Source organism: Rhamphochromis longiceps, linkage group LG18 (assembly GCF_057381845.1).
Source record: "Rhamphochromis longiceps isolate RC_006_pf linkage group LG18, R_longiceps_female_GT1.1, whole genome shotgun sequence".
NCBI classification, from domain to species: Eukaryota; Metazoa; Chordata; class Actinopteri; order Cichliformes; family Cichlidae; genus Rhamphochromis; species Rhamphochromis longiceps.
This window is the reverse complement of record NC_140574.1, coordinates 16,367,162-16,387,718: the sequence shown is the minus strand read 5'-3', so window position 1 is coordinate 16,387,718 and position 20,557 is coordinate 16,367,162. Positions and strand designations below refer to the sequence as shown.

The following is a 20,557-nucleotide window of genomic DNA, read 5'->3' as shown; positions in this document are numbered from 1 at the left end:
GCCTGAGACGTAGCATTACATTAGCTGTAAACATTAATGAGAAACTCTACACACTCCTCCACAGTGGAGGCGATCAGTGAAACGCACTTTTCATAAACTTTATGTAACTTTCTGTCTCAGCTTTCAGTAGTTTTATATTTTCCACGTAAGTAAAAAAAGAATTTTTATTTTGTATTTCTTCTCAAATTAAGAGAGCACAACGTGTTTCATCTTAGCCCTGGTGTTTTAGCATGACTACAAGGTAACAGATGACTAAAATAACATATTAAACTCTATTCTGGTCTATTTGGTTAAACTGTATGCAAAAATTAGTAAAACTTCACTTTTTTTTTTAACCCAAACTACTTATAATAGATTTCTTTCACAGAAAGAATCAATACATGCCAAAGAATACACATATTAAACAGACAGACGAGGACAAACTGTGTGTAAGGACCTAAACACGTACACATATTATCGTAGCAGCATTAAAACAAAGGAAGTATTGATAGTTTCAGTGATGCTGCTTGTTGTTTAGTTTGGGAACAAAAAGCCACGGCTGAGGATGATCGCATACACACGTTTTGGTCATCACATTACTGCAAATTACACTGCAATATTGAGAGCTTATAAAATACAGCTTTGTCTGCTTTCTTTTTTTGCTTTTTTAAATTACCATTTGTGCTGTGTTTACCAGGGAGTATGCTTCTATTTGATTAAATATTATATTATATGTGTATATGGGAATACACCTTTAATAAATAACAGCTTTCCCCACACCGAGTCACGTGGCACATCACTAATACTGTTAAGAATAAGGAGAACATGCTTCATATTCATCAATGGTACTGACTATCACAGCCTCATGCGGTGGATGGGGAGGCTCTTTTCTGGTCTTTGGTCATAACTCTTGATGGTTTTTTTGATCCAGGTGTTCTCTGGCCTTTCAGGAAATGTGCAGACTGCGTACTATATTCTCGTTTTGCCGACGCTTGTTGGATGTGGCTTCCTTTCTACTCGCGAATAAAATTAGTGGTTTAAAGCAGATATTAACTGGTTAGCTTAAGAGATTGAGAATGTAAACACATCACAGCAAATAACTACATTCACTCAGGTGCAAGTGCATTCTTACCCAAACATCAGTAACATATAACACTTTGTAAAAGAAACACTCACGCACACAATGATCGTGTTAGTGTTCAAAAATACGCAAATAAAGTAGTCATGTCGAGGAGGAGAAAACATGCTGTTGAGTGTCTGATCATGTGACCTGCCCACAACTCTTGTTACTTTTCACTGCAAAAACAAGCGATGATTACACACTGAAGGAAACGTTCACTTTCAACGAAATGCCTTTTTTTAATGTTTTTTTTTTTTTGCCTTGCAGATTTGAAAGCATTGGTAGTGCTGGACTATTCTTGATTAAAAGTAACTACACTGGGAAAAAAATCACCAATATGGTGTTTGTCAAGTTCTCCTTTCCTACATCAGGACACCTTTTTCATGCTCGGTAAGGATATCAACATTATTGCCATCATCACAACTATCCATCCATCAGGGTGACGTTCGTGGACTTTGACACCTACTCAGCTGTTTCAGTTAATTTAGGCAGAGACTCACTCTTTGTAGCATCAAAACAAAAACACGAGGCAGTTGTGTCTTTGTCCGCGCACATGTCACAGAGCTTTACAGTCTCTCTGGTCTTGCAGGTGGGAATCTGCATTTCTTCTTCAACCCAGTGAAGTCATTATGTTTTGGTGAGAAAAGACAAAAACCTCTCTATTTGCAGGTGTGCACATCGTACACCCTCACGCACTCTTGACAGCTGACATAGCAGCACCAGTGGAAAATACAGTGACACTTCTCCTTTCTTTTCTCAGTCCTCGTGTTGTGACCTCTGCCGCAGCACAAGAGGTCACACCCGTCTATGCCGTGGGACGTCAGGTTGCAGATGCGATCCCGAGTGCCAAAGGAGCCGGTCTCAGGATTGGGGTCACAGAAATTGGGTGAACTTTCATAATAAACCAGGTCGCGCTCTGTAGGGGGTTTGAAGTAGTTGTACTTGGGTCTCAGGGTCTCCACCCATCCACGGGACTCCTTATGTTTCTCAACCACCATCTCAGAAGCGCTGTCATACTTGTCCTTCATGTAGTCCCCAACAACTCGGAAGTCAGGCTGAGACCACCAGCATGTCTTGACCTCGCAGCTGCCAGAGAGTCCATGGCACTTACACTTCAGAAACATGTTGTCGTTGAGAGACTACAGATTTAAAAAAATTAAGTTTAGTTAATATAACTTTTAAAAGCAGAAGAACTGCTACCACAGACACAGCAAAAACATGAATAAGAGAACTAACCACTCTCCCTGCTTCATTGTTATGGCGGTTCATTGCTGAGCGTGCGTCAGGCCGATTCTCTCTTGCATCAGCAAACTCCCGGGACACCATGCTTCCAAACTCCAAATCCTCACTGCAGCCACCCCACTTCCAGCCCTCACCAGGGGGGCCTTTGTGACGTGTATCACATCCACAGATGTTGGCTGAACCCTCGGCGCAGGCACGGGTCACCGCAAACGCCACTCCCGCCGAGGCAATAGCGTGAACAAAAGCTGACTCTCGAGTGGCTGGAAAGACAAAGACAGACAAGCATCACTTGGATAATGTATCTCTTGAGTATTTCCAGAATTCAATTTATATTAAATTTAAATAAAAATGAATAAGAAAGATATAGCTTTAATACATAATATATAATATATACAATGTGTAAATTTAATAATATGTAAGATATGCTGGCAGCAAACATCTTCAACCAAACAAAACAAGAAAGCATCAAACAAACTAAGTAGACCTTTACTCCTGTCTGCTGCTTGTATTTGGGTTGTATCTACTATATCGCAACAGTGTGTGGGTTAATTTAACCAGACATCAATCGTCCTGTCTCTAAATAAGGCCAGCAAGGCCTCTACGTCTCTGTCTGACATAGCTAACTGATGAGTCAGAGGGATCAGGATCTTCCAGAGAGATGAGAGGAAGAGACGGGCCTGACAGGCCTATAATTAAGAGACTCAATTAAGCTTTTGAAAGGTTAGGAAACAGCCTCACACTGAGGGGACAGCTCATAGACACAACATGGAGATGGGTCTTTAGCGAACAGATATACCATTCCAAAAAGGGAAAGACTTTCCTTCTATCCTTTCCTTGTCAGCTGCTTTAACATGAATCATTAGACGGAGTGTTTGCTTTGAATATATGTACTTGTATGGTCTTGCAAAAACACAAGCAAAGACAAAGAAGGAGAAGAGACAGGATGAAGTGGAAACTTCAGGAGTAAACATGAACTGAACACACTAAAGATAAAAAAAAGAGTAAAAGAAATGGTTTAAGATCAATATTGAAATCTTGCGCTGTCTGCGTGAGATGTGTTTGAGTATGTGTTTGATAGAAACAGTGCACGTTTCTGTCTGAAGAACAAAAAATGATAAAGAAAGAAAGAAAAGAAAAAAAGTAAAGGCATATAAAGCTGAGGGGAGAACGAGCTCCTCCCTTACAGCAGGTTCCAACCAGTTCCAGGACTAAAGGGCATTAGAAACAATGATGCAAGAGAAAAGGTCTACTGGCATCCCTCACCACCCATTTCATTACCACTACTGTATACACACAAGGTTACTAATGTTCAAATACATTTGAACTAATGCTCTCCTTCCTCAAATCCCACTTTGTGAATCCAACACGTTTCTTTTTATTTGGTGTTGTTTCATTTTCGTGAAAAGTCAAAGTAGCCAAAGACTGCGCCATGAAGGAACTGTCTACAGTGATTAATTACACATCACCATGCTTCATCTAAAGCTGACTGAGCATGAGCTTTGTGTTTTCAGTTTGAGTGAATATCTAAGGTGTTTGGCTTACATTAAATCTGAAGTGACTTAGAAAACAGATTTAATTTCAAATGCCGAAAAAGGATTTTGGAACTAACATTTGTGTCTGAAAATATCTTTGAACATACTTCTGTGCTACTAAAAAGAGCGCACAGCCATCAGCATAGATATTCTGTGAACTTGTCATAGAATTATGTGAGGGGAGTGCAATGTTGTGGTAAAATAGTCAGTGGAGAAGGATTGAAGCACACGAAAAATATCCTGGCATTTCTGTGTGAAATAATAGATTTCTTATATAGTATTTACAATTTTTCACAAGCTACTTTACAAGATCTTCACAAAGCCTGGTGTTATCAAATGAATAAGCATTCAAGAAAATGGAAATATCTCTAAAATTTTGAAGAGCTTTGCTGAAAATTTGCCCCATTTGCCCCACCTGCAAGCTTCTGATTCATCAGATTACCTTTTTTGTTGATATTGACTATAAACATACAACACATTCTAAATTTAGTTTCGATGGTATGGTATCACTGTTCGTGTGTGGCCCATTTATACATGACAGTAAAAACTCACTGGAAGGTACTAATGAAAACTTAATCAGAACAATCACCCATTTTTTTAAACGCGTGTTTTCATTTGGATTTAAATCCACCTCTGACAGCATTCACTGTACCTGGAAACTCCACCTGTGACATTAGCTCCACTGCTTTTCCTTAGTTTTATGACCAATTTGTGGTATTTCTTCTCAGACAATGCTTTTCCACCAAACTTTGCCAGACTCTGGCAGGCCAAGCGGTCCCTACAACCTGCTGGGGGGTTGAATCCCCTATTGTGTTGCCACTGTCACGCTGTGTTAGTCCCACAATAGCCCCAGATATTTTATATGAAATTTGCCCTGGCTAGTGATTAGTGGGGACCAAGTTAAGTCATAGCAACAGAGAACTATGCATTGGCTGGACCCTGCTTGTCGGCAGACAGGGAAATCCCTATTCAAATGGTTTAATAAAACAATCTAAAGGGCGTGTGAATGGGGAAAAGCACTTTTTCTCCTGCTTAATCTCATGGTTGCGAAGATATTGTGCTCTGAGCAGTGCCCAGCGGGGAGTGGGGCTAAGGTCCCCCCATCAACTCCATTTACCACATCCCTTCTTTCTTTCTTGCACAGAGTTAATGATATACTGGTGAGCCAGCTTCCCTCCCCCAGCATGGAGAGACATACATCTCATGAAATGCAGGGACCTTTTGGCTCATCCTAAATACTTACTCTTTCTCATCCTCAGGTCATAGGTCACAACCCACATCCCCTGGCCTTTTCCTGGTTAGTTTAGATGGAACTTAATAATTTAGATCAATTTAGGTATCTGTATTTCCTGGCAAACAAAGCATCCTGCCCAGTGCAAACGTGCCCACAGTGAATGAAGACAAGCTAGAGCTACAATAGTGTCAAACTTTTCAGTATCGCTAACAAATTACATAATAGGAATTTCCAGTGAACTTCATTATCTTCAAAAAGAAAAATGACGGTGCATTGACTTCCTGTACGGGTGTTAAGACTTGTGAAACTGTGACTGTCCACTTTTTATAGCAAAGAAACCTAATCCCATCACATGAGTCATAAACTGGAGACTGATTATACCCATATAGCATTCAGGTTTTCTGTAAATACCAAGAATGCCGAAATAGCTCTGGCATCGGCTCTGCAGACTGAGGAACACCTGTGCAGCTTTCTATTACCTTTCATCACAGGCAGATTCCAGTGGTGCATGTTTTGACACTTTAGTTAATGTAAATTAATGAGCACTGACGCAGACATAGCCTGGAGGCAGGGGTGTGGAGAAAAAAAGAGGTTTAGACCATGTGTAAGGAGAGAACATGATATAAGATATGCTTTTTTCTAAAGTAATAATACTCTTAGATGAGTGTTTGTGTGGTCAACTAATGTATGCTCACATTGAGTAAGAGCATTTTTATGTGCATATAGTTTAATGTAACCCATTAAACTTATCTTCAAAATGCACAACCTGTTCATTTCAATTGATTTTTTAGTTGTAGTTCAACTCCGTTTACTACATTGCCTTCTTTTTTGTAAAGGCTTTACTCCTTTAGTCCCTCTTAATCCACTTCTTTAAAACAAACTTCTAATGTTCTCAGTGGAGTTGAAGTGGACACGGGCAGTGATGCACTGAACTGACAGTAACTAAGCCTCTGTAGCAAATAAAGGTGCCTACTCTTCCTTTCAAATCTGGCAACAAAAAGGAAGGAGGAAACTGACTAACAAGAATCTGAATTTCAGACAAACTGACACCAGTGAGGACAATGGCCTGGTTGCATGGACAAACACTAGCATCAATCAAATCCAATGAAATGGAAGCTCTCTCCTACTAAGTCCTATCAAAGGCCTGTGAGCCCCTGAGCTACTCTCCTCAGCCTTTGACAAAGGCACTTAATCCAGCCACTTTGACCTCTCACATTATTAAGGGCCTGAGTGACCTTAATCCAATCAAAATGATTTACTAGAGCCCAGTAGCCGCCTTCTCTTTCCAGTCAGCACCCCTGCAATTTAGGCCTGGGAGGGGATGCAGAGGGAAAGACGTGGTGGCATTTTGCACCACAATAGCAGTGGGATTGAGAACCCCTATCGTTAGCCACCTACTTCAACTCCAGCCTCTTCTATCAACTGGCTCAAGAGTTTATTAAAAGCAATTGCCCTACGTGACCCCCGGCCCCCTTGTGTTTACATCAGTCTTCCGTAAACTAGATGACGAGTTTGGATCACGACCCTCAGCCACTGGGGCCTGCATGGATTCTTGATTTTAACTCATTTCAGAAATCAGGAAGAAGAATTCATCTATCCAATCAAAGTGTGAATCTGATGTTTTGGGAAACAGTCTCATTTGCTTTCCTGCTGGGAGATGGAATAAAGTAAAAAGATCACACTTATGTCTGCACACTAAATATTGCACTAGCCCCTCATTAATTACTAAGAAATATTTCACTCTTTAAAATTTTTATTATGATCAACTGCATTAACTATTAAATATACACATATATCATCTTTCTTTCTTTCTTGGTTTTATGGCTAGTTTTCTGGGCAATGGGGATTTCTCTTGCCTGAGCTCATGATTAGACACATGCCTGAAAATTATCACTGCATAAGCTAAAATGTATTTTGGAAAACCTCTATGCTTCAGTTCAGTTCATCTCTTGGGTAAAGTACATCAGAAGAAAATACCAGCAATCACAGGGGATCCCCTCCTAAAGAAAACTCCAACAAGACAGAACTCACTCGACTTAGGCTAGTCGTGTACATCGTTGCATGCATGCAGACCCCCGAGACTTGTTCAGTCTAAAGTCTATTTAAACAAGGATTTGAATCAGCATAATGAATGATGCATGCTGGGAGTGCAGCTCTTCTAATGCAAATATAAGACAAAGGGAATATAGAATTGTTAATGGGAGAGTTAATCAGGAGAGAGACATGATAAGTCACTTTTATTGCTCTTTTTTTTCAGTCGGTTTAAAGAGCTAAATACTTCCAAGAACTTTGCAGAGATTAAGACATTCTCAAATACATATTCAAAGACAGTGGAGTCATCATAAGCTAATAATACTACTTTACTCTGGTCATCTGGTCATATATATATATATATATATATATATATATATATATATATATATATATATATATATATATATATATATATATATATATATATATATTAAATATATATAAAATTGTAGGTTGTGTATCCTTCAGGTGTTAATGGGGTTATTGAAAATGTGTATATGTGCGTATGTGTGTATATACGTAGGTATGGATAGATAGAAACATATATGTGTATATATTAAGAAAAAAAAAAAAAAAATTACACATAACATATAATGTAATTACAAGGAGGTATTTCTGTAGTCTATTGATACTAGATAGTGGAAAAGGGGTGGGATTAAATAAGCTTATGCTTCTTCCTGCTCCTTTTTGAACATGGACGTTATTTGGAGTTGTGGTTGCTCGTTTTCCTTTTGTTTGCTTTGTTCATTTGTCTCTTTTAATTCTTTTTTTTTTTTATACTTTTTCAACATGTTCAAAATAAAGATTCAATCAATCAATCAATCAATCAATCAATCAATCAATCAATCAATCTTTTCCTGTCAAAGAAAGGCATAGTTTGTTTTTCTTTCTGCAAAAAGTGTTGCCTACTTTTTACTGATAAGTGGCATTTCTTCAAGAAAATATCTTTATAGACTTAAGGACTCTACAAATTGTTATTTTTTGACAGAAAAGTAGCAGGAAAGAAAACTCTGTGTGCTTTGTAACATTACCTTTATCTAACACTGGACCAAAAATGGCCAGACTGTCATTGATCGTGGTGCAGTTCCAGCGTCGGCCTCTGAACTGGTGCTGACACTCCTGGATGCCAATCTTCACCCCCTCAGCCACACTCGGCATGATTTCCACATAGTTCCGGCAGAAACGCAGCTGCTTGGGCACTAGGCCTGGTATGCTGCCACAAAGGATAGGTTGAGTGCCCAGTGATGAGTACTGGTGGCCGACTGCTAGTGACCTACAAGCAGAAAGGAAGTCGTGTTGTCAGTGCATTTGGATAATTATATCTTATCTGTCTGCATCTTTATCTACTGATATAACACCACTCAAGTGGGGGACTAATTTCCCTCCTGGTGCAGTGTAATTTTACGTCTGAGTACGTTTGATTGTGTGTGTTTATTTTTCTGTATCAGATGCTACCATTAGACATCCATTCTTTATCCCTTCAACTACCCTCTCTGCAGGCACCTGGCCTTTGTGTGTATTGAAATTGCAGCCCTGCAGTCTCAGAAGCAGGCAGTGTTTCTGTTTAAGATGAAAGTCCGTTATGCATCCAGAGGTCTTCATAGACCTTAAGCTGACAACTTGGAAAACTGCACCTTGTTATTAACTGTCCGCACACTTAACAGGCCTTCAGCTTAGGGTAATAAGAGTGCAAACCCTACGCTGAAACTTCAGAGAGTGTATTAAGAGTAACGCTGAACCTCCCCTCCTTTTTTCTTTTGAGGAAGGTATTCTGGGATACAACAAGTGCAAACTTGGTTCACTGATTACATCTCTCTCTCTCTCTCTCTCTTGCTCTCTTTGTGCCTGTATTGCTTTCTCTTTGTCTTTATTTTCTGTGTCCTCTCAATTAAGACTTTTAGCAGGTAGTAATCACAGATATTGGATATCCATTTTATGAATGACCCATTTTTAAGAAGGACTTAAAAAGACGCTGCAGGGTGCTTGCATGGCCATGTTTTGGAATTTCCGCATTGCACAAAAGGCATACTGATTTATGCCATTTTGTTTAAAATTTTATATAGTTTTCTTAGAATTCTAATCAAGCAGTGCAAAAAGTGTTGGAGGCTGATTCGATTTGTCTTTAGCCTAAAAACAGCAAAGCTCTGCCCCTCAATGACTTAAAAAACAGATTTCCAAAGCAAATCAAATATTTACTTCCGGCTTCTAATTCTTCTCTTCTACCAATATAAAAGCAGTTAACAGGTTTGAATTTGGATTCTGAACTCTCCATTTAAATACATTTGATTATATATATATATATATATATATATCTATAAAAATTAATAAATTGGCCGGGATAAGCTGGATAGAAGCATGGATGGAAAACAGATGGATGAAAATGACATTTTTTCTTTTAATGCATGAATAACTGGCCTGCAGTAATTGCCTTCTATGGTAAATTATCAAATCAGCACTTTGACTCTTTCATAATGGCACAGAACAGCCAAATTACTGAATAGCACAGTTCCTGTTATCTTTGGCAAATACCTTTTGGAGTAGCTACAAAGTAGCTTGCTGGCAATCAAGACAAGCCCTTAATTTACATCAACTGTCTATTAAGGACTGAACGCTGGAAGGAGTGTTCAGTTTGTCATCCCCTGGGCGATGCTGGAGTCATAATGGTTAATGTAGATTCTCTATAAATGCAGCTTAAGAGCAGGTGTGCAGTGTTTTGCTTTGCAGTTAGCTCACTATCTGCTGACCTGTTCACTGCTGTTCAAGGACTAATCGCTGATCAAAACAAGATTACCAAATTCCTGACTTTGGCCCTCAGGCAGGTTTTTTTTTAACCTGAAGAAAAGAAAGAGCCTCACAGTCAAATGACCCCACATGTTGACGGTTTCTGATGGCTTTCATCGTACCAACCTTTAATACCTCAATTAGGTTTTACATTCAAAGGTTGATTTTCAGCTCTCTGTAATTATTAAGCATGTCTGCCAGGTGTCAAAGGTGCTCCTGAGCCATGAACTGACCCAATGAGTTACTCCTGTTATTTCTCCCAAGAAAACATCAAAGCAATGAGTCACATTGGTTTCAACAGAATTTCTTGCCTAATTTCTACAGACTACACCAGCCTAATTCATCATAAATGAGACAGCCAGTAAGTGAGCAATGGCATGCTAAAAACCTCTTCAGAACATATCGCATTTATCTGCCTTTTGTCTGCTACAAACAACAACACACAAGGCAGTTTCCTACTACAATTGACCTCTTTTTTACTGGTGAAAGTTCATCAGCCAAAGAGAACTGGTACAGATGTTCAGGTTAGGAGCAGAGCTCTCTTTTTTTTAATGGATTTGAAGGGAGTTGTCAGTTGTAGCTCTTTCTCTGTCTCTTCTTGAACCTGCATTCAAATTTTTTTGGCAAGTGTGCATCTCAACAGCAGGTAATCATGAAGGTCAGTGGCAATATCATCTTGGGAAAACCAGCAACTTTAAAGGTCCTTGTACTCACACCAATGAGGGTCAGCAGAGGTATTTCTGCCCTGTCACTGTCTTGAACTGTACCCCACAAGCTCAATGTGAGTCAGTGTGCTTAGGCTGCTTGGCTCAAGAGTCTCCATGCCTGTCTCATTGGGGCTGAGTAATCCCTGCCACCTCTGTTCTGTGTTAGGAAATGGCCCGTGAGAGGCGGCGGGGCATGTTTCACCATGGATGATTTATGATTTTTTAAGAAGTTATTGCACAAAAGACTGTGTTGTTGGATACTAATTCCAACAACTATTTTAAAATACCTGCTGTATTATTTAGATTTTAGGTATTTATTGAGTCTTGGCAACTTTAATCTCTTTAATTCTTTCTAAAAAAAAAGAAATCCACTGATTTTCTCCTGCTTTGCAGAGATGTTGCACATGTGATGTTTAGTACAACTAATGAGGAAACACAGGATTCACTCATGCTCTTAAGGCTATTGTTTTCAAAGGAGCACCTTAGTGATAACTGTTACAGATAAATTAAGCAAAATATATACGATGTATATGACTTTTTGCCTCAGTACAAAGTTTCCCCCACTCATCTAAGTTTATCCAGTACAGGTTTAATGCATATTTCAGCAAGCCCAAGCAGGGTGCCTTAGAATTACCACTTTACTTGTGGGCCCTGAGGCCTTGGAGCCGACTTTGACATCAAGAGAATATGTTTGGGAAAAGGAATGTGCGGCAAGCTTTCACCTCCAGGTATTTATCTTCTAAGGTGGGGTGGACCAGTGAAGAAGGTGGTGGGGTGGCGGGTGCAGCCAGGCTATGTCATGGCAGGTCGAGAATAGACAGACATGAACCTGTCTTAGTGCAGAGCCGTATCCCCAAGAACGACTGCGGTGCAGGGGTTGAGAGTGATGCAGCTCCCATGGCTGCTTGAAGGCAAGCTTCTGTCAGCAAAACATCGTAAGCTGCTTTTCACAGAAGGTCTAGATCATAGATGGCTGGCATGCTGTTAGCAAACGGAAAGACAATGCAGGCATGCTAAGTGCAATCCCAAAGGAACCACATTATTTGACTTGGGATGAGTTGCCATGAGACAGAAAAATCACTCAAGTAATCTTTCAAGTTAAAAAAAAGTTCAGCATTGTGTCAGGAATGAAAGAACTGAAAAGTGATTTCATGAGTTACTTTTGCACTTAGACATTATTTGTATAGGCGGGAGTGATGCAGCAAAATTTGCTTCCATTATGTTTACCCCTGTTGTTAGACCCTTCAATCACTGGCACCCTCCAAAATCAAACAATCAACACAGAAGTTAGCTCTGGGCTTGCTGCAGGGTTTCAGCTATGACAGAATGGAAAACTGTTCTTCCATTGTGTCATTCATAACAAGCTCCACAAAAAAAAGAAGAAAGAAAACTCTTATGAAGGGTGAATTTCAAGGTTTTCCCTGGCTGTGTTTGCCAAAGTACCAAGAAAAAAAATGCAAAACTTTATCTTGCACTGGCATCAAATAAATAAAGTAAACCAAACATTCAATTACACTGGAAAAAAAAAAAAAAAAAAAAAAAGTAGTTTGTGCAGTCCCCCCATCGCTCCATCCAGAGGGCCCACTTTTATATCAGGATTTCCTTCCAGCTGAGCATGTAATTAGTTTCTCATCAGTCTTACCACCAGGGGACCCATTAAGAAAAGTAGATTAAGCGTCCTCCAAATATTGAATGATTTATTAGAAATCAGGCAGAAATATATATATATATATATATATATATATATATATATATATATATATATATATATATATATATATATATATATATATATATATATATATATTTCTGTGCTTTGATAACAGCTAAGACTGATGGATGAAGCTGAAATATTACAAAACAGCACAACATACCAAAATACAATAATCCTGTAGTTTTTTTTAACTAATTACACTATCGTAATTTTAACGCAGCTCTGCTCTGCTTCATTAATGTCAGCGTCACGCATTTGGTTCTTTTTGGCATTTACATGGCAGAAAGACTGAAAACATGAAGTCGGGAGCTAAGTGCAAAAATGACAACACATGGCAACATACAATGACAACATCACCATCACCACGCGCGCGCGCGCACACAGACACACGCACACACTGGACGCACGAGCACACATAGACACACGCTTCCAAGCACATAAAGTTTGCACCTGCTGCATTCTGGAGATCAAAATTGCTCCCGATTTGCAAAGTTGCACGTTTCGTTCATCTCTTGCGTTTACAATTCAGCCCATCCTTTCGCCTGTATACTTTCGGTTTCCATGGGTTACTAAATGTCATTTTAATGACCCGATTAGAAAGTCACATTGTGCATGTCTTATAATATTATAAAAAGTAACGTTAAAAGATCACCGTCACCACACGCTAAAGCTCTGCAGCTGACAGACAAGCAGTCACAACTATAACAACTCAAAATTACAGGTCATCCACAATCCCCGCATGTTTTTTAATGTGTCACTTCTTGTCCGGGAAATAATGAAAATTAAACTTACCACCAGATAGGATAGCTTGCCATGACATGCGTAAGCCCACAGAGCAACAGGAAACATCCAAGGTATATCATCCTTAAAGTTTCGTAAAACATCTCAAGCAGAATGCCTACATGCGCACTCATCCGCGTACGGATTTTAACCGAAGTGCTAAGAAAAAAAAAAGAAAAACAAAAGACGAAAACGAAGCTGCACTGGCAATTTTTTATTTATCTTCTCCAAAAGAAAAAAAATTAAAGAAGAAAAATCAGAGGCAACTCCCTCTTTCGCGAGTGCTCGTGGCAGAACTCTCAGAGCCAAATATTAAAAGTTAAAAGCCGCTTGCTTTTTTTTTTTTTTTTTTTTTTTTTTTTTTTTAGGACCCAATCAGCAGGTATTGCCAAAGGGGGAATTCTGATGATATGTTCCCTCTGTTGCCATGTCAGGGAGCTTGAACTCAAACACCAGAATGAGCTAATTTTAAGATGTGTTTTAGTGCTCACTGAGAATTGCTCGGCATTAGCATGCAGCGTGTGTGTGATATATAATGTTGTTTAAAGGAGAGAGGGAGGGTCTGAAGGTTTTTAAATAGACATCGGAACCCCTGTGGATTGCGTAGCTATAACAACCTGTCCGGATTTCACTCCCTGGCTTGAAGCTTCTAAAATGCAGAAATAAATATGTGTGAATTGCTTCAGACCACAATTAAGCCTCTCCAGTCCTTTATGTGCGCCTCTTTGTCATGAATGTAAAATTAGAGGTTTGGAAGTGCTTCTAACAAGCTGAAGGGTTGGCTTAATTTAATAAATCTGGCCATAATAAAAAAAAATAGCAAAAACAAAATTTTATTTAAATTCCCTACAAATAAACAGCTAATATCTTTTTATATAGTTTAAAATCTGAAAAATATATAAAACCTCAGGATTTCTGTCAGCAGCATATAGTTTCTGAAATTGTAAAATGTGAAAACGATGCTCTAATTGTATTATTTATTTATTTTCTATTTCTATTTTATCAGCCGATAAATTAGGCGCACCTTGGCGTTTAAAAGCCACTGATTAGCAACATTTTCTTTTATTCTCAAAAGGTATTACCTCATCCACTTCTAATGCTACACACTTAAGAATATTACTATCTGTATGATGAGCTGTCAGATTGCCATTCCAACGAAAATATCCGATAAAATTGGCCGCAACACTGACTCTAAAAAGCTGACTGTCGGTTTTTCCCTTCTCAGTGTCAAGTGGCTGTTGATAGCTGATATGAGGTGGACCGGTCTTTTATCTACAGGCAGTGATGCTTGTCGTTGGAGTTAAAAAAGGAAGAAAGGAAAAAGCTGCCTGTTGTGCAATATCAGAGGCTGGTGACGCGATACAGAGGGGGGAACAAATTCACTACTTCAAGTTTTAGTTAAGTTCAGTCACTTCAGTGTTTTAGTCAGCACCTGTCGTTGCTATGAAGATGATCGTAACTACGAGAGTAGTGAGTTCAGTTTCAGTAAACATCCACATGCATTATTATTGCTTTTTTTGGAATTTGGGGGGAATTTGTTCAACAACAGGAAAAATTAAAAAACTGGATTAATGTACGGCAGCTTCAGCTGCAGCAGCATCAACACATGCCCAGCCATGGATTGTTTGATAGCTGTGACTACCCTGTACAGAAAATACGCTTGCACAAAGTGAAGGTTTTATTTGCTTTACTGCACAAATGCAGCTGTTCCATGTGCGTCTTGCACACTTTCTTACGGTCTCCACACCGTCATACTTGGTCTGCTGCAAAATAAGTATACCCGGTGCGTTCATTTTGCCGTTCCCTGGCCGGTTCAGTGACTCGTTAATTGGCTACATAGTGGCCACTCAGCTTTGCCTGCCATTATTTTCAAATTTCCTCACTTTGCTGGCAAACCGAAGGCGCAGAAGGCTGAAAGCCAGCGCAGAACGAAAAAAACACCTTTAATGGGGTCAAAGACTAGATGTTACCGCCATCTAGTTGACATCGTTGTACATTGCAAGTCAAGCAAAGGGTAATCACATCTTTTCAAATAAAACTAACTTTACAACATCAACTGCAATACCATTATCACGGAGCACTAAGATTCAGTACAAACTTTAAAGCTCTTACTCACCACTGCACGTTAGGTTGGATTGTCTGCATTGTCGCGTCATAGACCCAAGCACTGGTTTATTCCTATTTAGAAGGCTATTCTTGGTTTGTTCCCATCTTAATTACAGACTTATATTCAATAAGTGTGGGAATTTATTGTCTTATATACCCAAGAGTTATTCCTTCTATCTGCTACAATGAATTTGGAAAAACAGCCTTAAGATTTGCACCTAGCTCCTTCCTCCTGGAATCATCTAAAACTAAAGGAGCGAGTCTCACTTGATGAATGTAAGGCAGCTTTAAATGACTTGAATGCAGTTAAGTCTGTAAATGTTTTGCCTGAATATGATCATTAGACAATTACTTTTACTAAAGTATTCATTCTTTACTGACACTGAAGTTTATACAGTTTCTGCGTTTTGGGTTTTTTTTTGTTCTTTTTACTCCTTGCCTGGACTTAACTGGTGTATGGATTTGTATGTATATGTGCTATTATAGTTAAAACAGGAATGATGCCACAGAAGAAGTAGTTTTTTTAAATTTATTATTTTTTTTTATTTTAAGTACCGCATGTACTTGCTTACAACACATGTACTACAGGAGAACTTTCTCATGTTAAGTAAAAATCTCAAACAAGAGCAGAGGATATATTTCCCCACAGTAACTGAAGATTGCTATTTCCTTGGACATTAATCAAAATCGGATTATTACTATTATCATGTTGTTATTATGTATCATTAGTCATAATAGTAGCAGCATTAGTCTACAGTATGTATTCACTAGTCACTTTGTTATGTTCAACCACTCATTAATGCAACTTTGCAAGCAACTGTGTGCATGTAGACACGGACAAGTTGACCTGCTGAAGCTCAAACCTAGCATCAAAATGGTGAAGAAAGGTGATCTTACTGATTTCGTTGTTGTTGCCAGGCTGTCTGGTTTCAGTATTTCTGAAACTGGTGATCTACTGGGATTTTTCTTAAACACAGTTGGCATAAACACCAAGACAGCACAGATAAATCCAGCCCTGCATCAAGGGTTCAGGCTGGTGGTGGTGCAATGGTCTGGAGGATATTTTCTTGGCAAACTTTAAGCCCCTTAGTACAAAGTGAACACAGTTTAAACACCACAGCCTCAAATGACCTCCACAGTCTCCAGATGTCAGTCCAATAAAACACCTCTGGGAAGTGGTGGAAAATGAAATTCATGTCATGGATGTACAGCCAACAATCTGCAGCAACTGTGTGATGTCATCACATCAATATAGAACATCTCTGAGGTATGATTGCAGCACCTTATTGAATCTATGCCTTGAAGAATTAAAGCAGTTCTTAAAGCAAAACGATGGCAAACTGTCAGATAAATGTTGCGGATCCTACTGTCGTTGCTGCTTTAAATAACTCATCTACTATTACCATAAATATAAATTGTTTGCTAATAAATAAATAAAACCAAACACTAAATAAAAATGAGAAATGCACTGTACAGTCAGTGGGTTTTAGGCAACCGCAGAGGTGGTAATCTGGAATTTGGAGCAGCTATGGACTGAGTCAGTAGCTGTCAGCACTGGTACTGAGGCCAAGCCAGTGAATGTTAAATACATGAGAAAAATGTGATGCCTGCTAAGCTTATGGCACCTGAATATAGAAGACTTACCAGGAAGTGGAAATAGCTCCTTAAAGATTTGAGTGCAAACATGTTGTTATTTCTACATAGTCACACGATCAACATGTCTTCTTATAATAACCGGCTCACTAACAAAACGTAAATGAGGTTGTGTTCAGTTTCTTTTCTCCATCTTTCACAGCTCTACTTCATTCCCTGCAGCCCATCTAGTCAGGTTTTCCCCCGGAGCGAGCAGAAGGACATCAGGGCACCTCTGTGTGCCCATGGTGACCTCACTCTGATGGTGATGACATTTAGAAAAGCACCCTTAGAAGGGAGTCGTGTCTGACAAGTGAGTCTTGTCATTGCTCTGCATCATCGGCCTCCCCCTGTTTGACAAAACACAGCCACGCTAACATCATGCCATAGAAAAATATCTGAACTAATCACATTTTCATTACTTCACTCAATTTTCCACAAATATTTTCCTGGTGTAACATGAAGCTGTTAATGCTAATTCTTACACTAAAGTGTTTACATAAGATGTAACAAATACAACAAGGATTTAAAGGATTTTAAGGATTTAATGCAGCTACTGCACTCAACTAGGTCTGTGCTACGTGAAAATGCAAAAGCACCACTAGATGTCACCGCTGTAGTGGAATTGTGATCCGCTCTTCTATCACTGCTGAGCTTTTAATAGAAAAAAAAATCTAAATTTGAAGCGTGTATGCACACATTTTGGTTGCTTTTGTAAAGATCTGAAATTTAAAAAAGGCAAGCACTTTTATATCTCTAAGGAAGGGAGGTTGATGTCAAGCAATATAAAAGAAGATAAAATCAAAGATAAATCTATTCAATAAAGTTAGATTAAAAAAACCCCCAATTGGTTGGAAATGCAGTAACAGATAACAAATACAAGTTAAACGTCAGGAAATAAAGAGCTATGTAGCTGCGTCGTTGACATTATTGAATATTTCTATCAAATCAGACTTGATCTGTGGTGGTTCACTTTGATAATGTTTTCTGATTGTTCTGGCGAGCACAGAAGAAAACAAACAAAACAGATGTAAGCTGAGCATTTGCGACAGCCTGCACTGATCTCTCTCATCATCATCATCTGTTGTGCTGTGTTGCAACCACAAATGCTCTTTCCTGTAAATGATCATTAAAAACAATACCACATGTTTGCTGTGTGCTGCCTCAATAAGATGTGACACGCCCCACGAGCTCACACCTGGAAACAACTCATCACTTTCCCTTGTGCTTCTCTGACGATCTCCAGACATGGGAAACAAAGCTAAGGCTCTGCCCCTGCTTTGACTTTATCTTCAGGATGGGCATTACCACAGGCGTTGACGTTTCTATCTGCCCCGCTTGCCTCTTGGCAATACAGGGTGTAAAAAGCCTCCTGATAAGGGAAATCAGGAACTTCAAACTCATGTTGACGTCACATTTGCTGTGTTTAACTACACACCTAAAGCACGTCATTTATTGTAATATGGCATCTTAGCCGATCAGTAGAATGGAGGGCCAAGCAGATGCAACGAAAAGATTAAAGACATTTTTGAAAGGATAAACTAATAGAAGCAAACATGAGTGAGAATACTGTGTGTTATAGCCTTCAGTCACCAGATCTCAACCTAGAAGCCAGTTATAAATATAGTGAGGGAGGAATCTGCTTTGCAAATTGGAGAAAAATTGGACAAGTAACTTCAAATGAATTCAAATTACTCTAGTTATCAGATGTCACCCAGAAAGTTCATGCTGCAAAGTTTGAGGATTTTGACTGAGTGTAGAGTCACAAATCTAAAACTAACTGCTTAGTTTATCTAAAAGACATTATTAGAGCTTCAAAGAGAAGTCCTTTAGAGAAGTATTAGCATAAAAGGGAAACATATCTAATACTAAAATTGCCTAAAAGACAAAAACACATCGGTGAAAGGGGTACTAGAGGATATACAGGGTTCTGTTACACACATATGTAGACATAGAGTTAAAGTCAAGCTGAATTTGATCTAAATGTAATAAAACAACTCCCTAGGAGGTCACGATCTGAAACCTTGAGAAGCAAATAGATGATTGTCTCTCTGTGTGGGTCAAAGCAAGTCTAAATCAGTCTTTGGTGGAGGTCTTTGGTCATAAGATTTTTCCTCAGAGTGACTCAGATAATTGTCTTAGTGGTGAAGTCACACATTAGGGCAGTGAGATGAAGCTCTGGGGGCCAGAAAGCACGAAGAGACAAAACAGCTTTCGTTACAGGAACAGCCTTGCATGTCATATCAGGGAGCAGTGCTTTTTATCAGCTGCTGAGAAAATGACAGTCTTCATTTCTCCTCTGTCTTCTTGATCTTCTTCACTCATCTTTTCCCACACATTGACACTTTTTCCTGGGGTCATCCCAGGTTGCAATCAGCAGAGGGGGAGACTTGCACCGGCTGCAGCTGCTCGGCTGGACTCTGTCTTGTTTCATTAATGCTAAGCAAAGCAGATCATACCGTTCCATCAACAACACCTGCCGGTCAGGACCGCGACCCATTCACTATACATTTACCATCCCGTCTGTCTATGTACAGCAACCTGTAGTTTCCTGGCACAGAACTGCTGACATGTCTTGGCTTTTACTGTTGAGACTGCTTTGTGTCATTCTAGGTGCTCTCTTCAGTCGAATGAAGTCAACCTAGATGAATAGCAATGCTTGTTCAAGGGCAAATAGAAAACTGCAATTCTGCAAACACCTCTCAGGCTGGGTGTTTCACACGTGGCTGGAAAACCATGAGGTGGATTGTTTCAAGCTGCTTGGGCAATAGCAGCCTGCGGTCTGATATTAATGTCATTGTTTACAAGAAAGCATAATGTAGGCTTGCGTGAGCAAAACTGTTTTAATACAGCTGTTACATAACAAATTTGTTATACAATGAAACAATCCAAAATATGCCTTTTGGAAGGAAAGTATCCATTATGCAGTTGCATGGCAGCAGTGGCTTAGATGTGCATACTTAAACATTTTCAGGCCACAACACGCTCGCATACAATTTGGTTCAGGTGTGTCATAACACTTCACTAGAAAATGTGCATGGATGATAGGTTAACTGCCACAAATGAAGGACTGGGATTAAGTTCCACAACAGAGAGAGCAGCTACTGTTTTGTTTTTGCACAAGAAATCCAAGAGTGAGAATTAGACAACAATCATGGTGTCTCCTAAATTAAGAGCGGCGTGTTTTTTAGTGGGGCTTTTTGCTCCTTTATTTTTTAACTTGCAAAAAAAATCTTCCTAGTGGAAGAAAAACATGTTAAATGTATTGATCAGTAATCCCCAAACTGTTGCTGTCTCGGATGCGATTGGAGGTTTCCAGAGCTCTCGTGATAGCCCACGAAGACGGACTCTTCCTGTATGTATCCTGAATGCTGAGAACTGCTGCAGATGGTGCGCCGGTTGCCTGAAACAGCAGAGTGGCGCAGACGCACCGTCAGCCTCCAAACCTAAGCCACAAATTATGTCTGGTACATGGAAAAGATCATGTGGCCCTGCAGCGGAGTAGAGGTGGTGAGAACAAGGAGTTTGGTGGTAACTGGGTTGGGATTGGACGGATACGATTTACATTCCTCTCCAGGGATGTGATATCAAGACAAGGTCAGACCAAGGCTAATACACAAGTCTCCGAGGAGAGGGAGGAGGAATCTAATCTTTGCTCTTTACTCAAAATGACATTTTATATAGAATGCAAAACCA

The 20,557-nt window shown here is 39.4% G+C and overlaps 1 protein-coding gene across 1 annotated transcript; it reads right to left on the bottom strand.

Annotated features, from left to right (window-relative positions):
• Positions 1 to 285: 285 nt before the first annotated feature.
• Positions 286 to 13,671, bottom strand: wnt3a (wingless-type MMTV integration site family, member 3A). Its single transcript, XM_085388482.1, has 4 exons — positions 13,136 to 13,671; positions 8,173 to 8,414; positions 2,336 to 2,601; positions 286 to 2,238 (listed from the first exon to the last, which is right to left on the bottom strand). Exons 1-4 carry the CDS (start codon positions 13,255 to 13,257, stop codon positions 1,759 to 1,761), a joined length of 1,110 nt encoding a protein of 369 aa, XP_085244608.1. The 5' UTR covers positions 13,258 to 13,671; the 3' UTR covers positions 286 to 1,758.
• Between the last annotated feature and the right edge of the window lie 6,886 nt (positions 13,672 to 20,557).